Here is a 1,318-nt window from a genome sequence, read left to right as displayed (position 1 = left end):
GAGGAGCCTGGCAGGCTATGGTTCATGGGTTGGCAAAGAGTTGGACATGACTGAGCACACCCACAGACTGGGAGTCCATGTGTCCTAATGCAGGGGGCCTGGATTCAATCCCTGGTCAAGGAACTAGGATCCTGCATGCTGCATGGTGTGGCCAAAAATCAATCAATAAATAAGACACCAATTAAAAAGAGAACGGCCTTATTGGAAAAATGCAGATAAAAATCTGAAATATAAAGTATTTTAAAGACTGATTCTTTACAAAGGCTGCAGCTGACATTCTATGCCTATGAGACAGATAATGGAAGATACACATGAATATATACATATACATGTAAATACATATACATTTGTATTATGTGTATATATAGAAGGAGCACACATACACATGCAAAAAAAGCTTTGTGGCTTATTCTTTCTCTTTAATCCCTGAAAGATTTACTTTTCCTTCTGCCCATTCTTGCTTAAGATCCTATTTAAACAAAAACAGGAAAGTGGATTTTCTTCTACCCGTCTTGTTTTGTAAAAGGAGAAGGAAACATATTTGCAAAAGTGCCAAGTCTCTGCCTGCCAAGTTTCACCCTAGAGTGAATTTTTATTGCTGGTTACGTTATAAAATCCAGAAAGAAAACTGAGGTTGCATAACTGAAGCTTACAATGGAAAGTTGAGATTTACACAAATCTGTGCCACCACTACTGAGCCGATATCATATACGTGAATCAAAGTATGAACATATCAGGTTTTTTGGTGACCCATGCATTAAGATCTTCTTCCAGGACACTGTTTCTTTGTAAAATGAAATGTTCCTAATTTAGGTCCCAGTGACAGATGTCTTTGCTAGCTGGCAAATTTCCATAGCATGCCTCTGAGCCAATGACATTTCCAAATGTAGATGACGTGTAGGGATAATCCAAGGTCTGAAGGGCTGACTGTTCTGAATTTACACACAAATGTCCAAGAAGGGCTTCCCTGGTGGCTCAGTGGTAAAAAATCCATCTGCCAACCAGGAGACAAGGGTTCAATCCCTGGATCGGGAAGATGCCCTGGAGGAGGAAATGGCAACCCACTCCAGTATCCTTGCCTGGGAAATCCCATGGACAGAGGAGCCTGGTGGGCTATAGTCCATGGGGTTGCAAGAGTTGGACATGACTTAGAGACTAAAGAACAACAACAACAATTGTCCAAGAAATGAAGGCTTTTATTGATACCTGCTCCACTGACTTGGCTCTGGTCTCTGAAGAGTGAGTCGCATCCACATAAAAGCCAGCTCCTGCTATGATGTGGACGCCAGTCTCTTCCGCAAGCCACTTCAAGGTCCGC

The 1,318-nt window shown here is 42.0% G+C and overlaps 1 protein-coding gene across 1 annotated transcript in view; it reads right to left on the bottom strand.

Annotated features, from left to right (window-relative positions):
* PTER (phosphotriesterase related) overlaps positions 1-1,318 on the bottom strand; it is a 76,330-nt gene that overhangs the window by 34,627 nt on the left and 40,385 nt on the right. Inside the window, exon 4 of the mRNA XM_010859971.1 lies at positions 1,207-1,305. Coding sequence (XP_010858273.1) covers positions 1,207-1,305 — 99 coding nt within the window. The remainder of the gene's footprint in view (positions 1-1,206; positions 1,306-1,318) is intronic.

Source organism: Bison bison, unplaced genomic scaffold (assembly GCF_000754665.1).
Source record: "Bison bison bison isolate TAMUID 2011002044 unplaced genomic scaffold, Bison_UMD1.0 scf7180017864461, whole genome shotgun sequence".
Classification (NCBI taxonomy): domain Eukaryota; kingdom Metazoa; phylum Chordata; class Mammalia; order Artiodactyla; family Bovidae; genus Bison; species Bison bison.
Note: the sequence above shows the minus strand (reverse complement) of the source record. Positions and strands in the feature narration are given on the sequence as shown.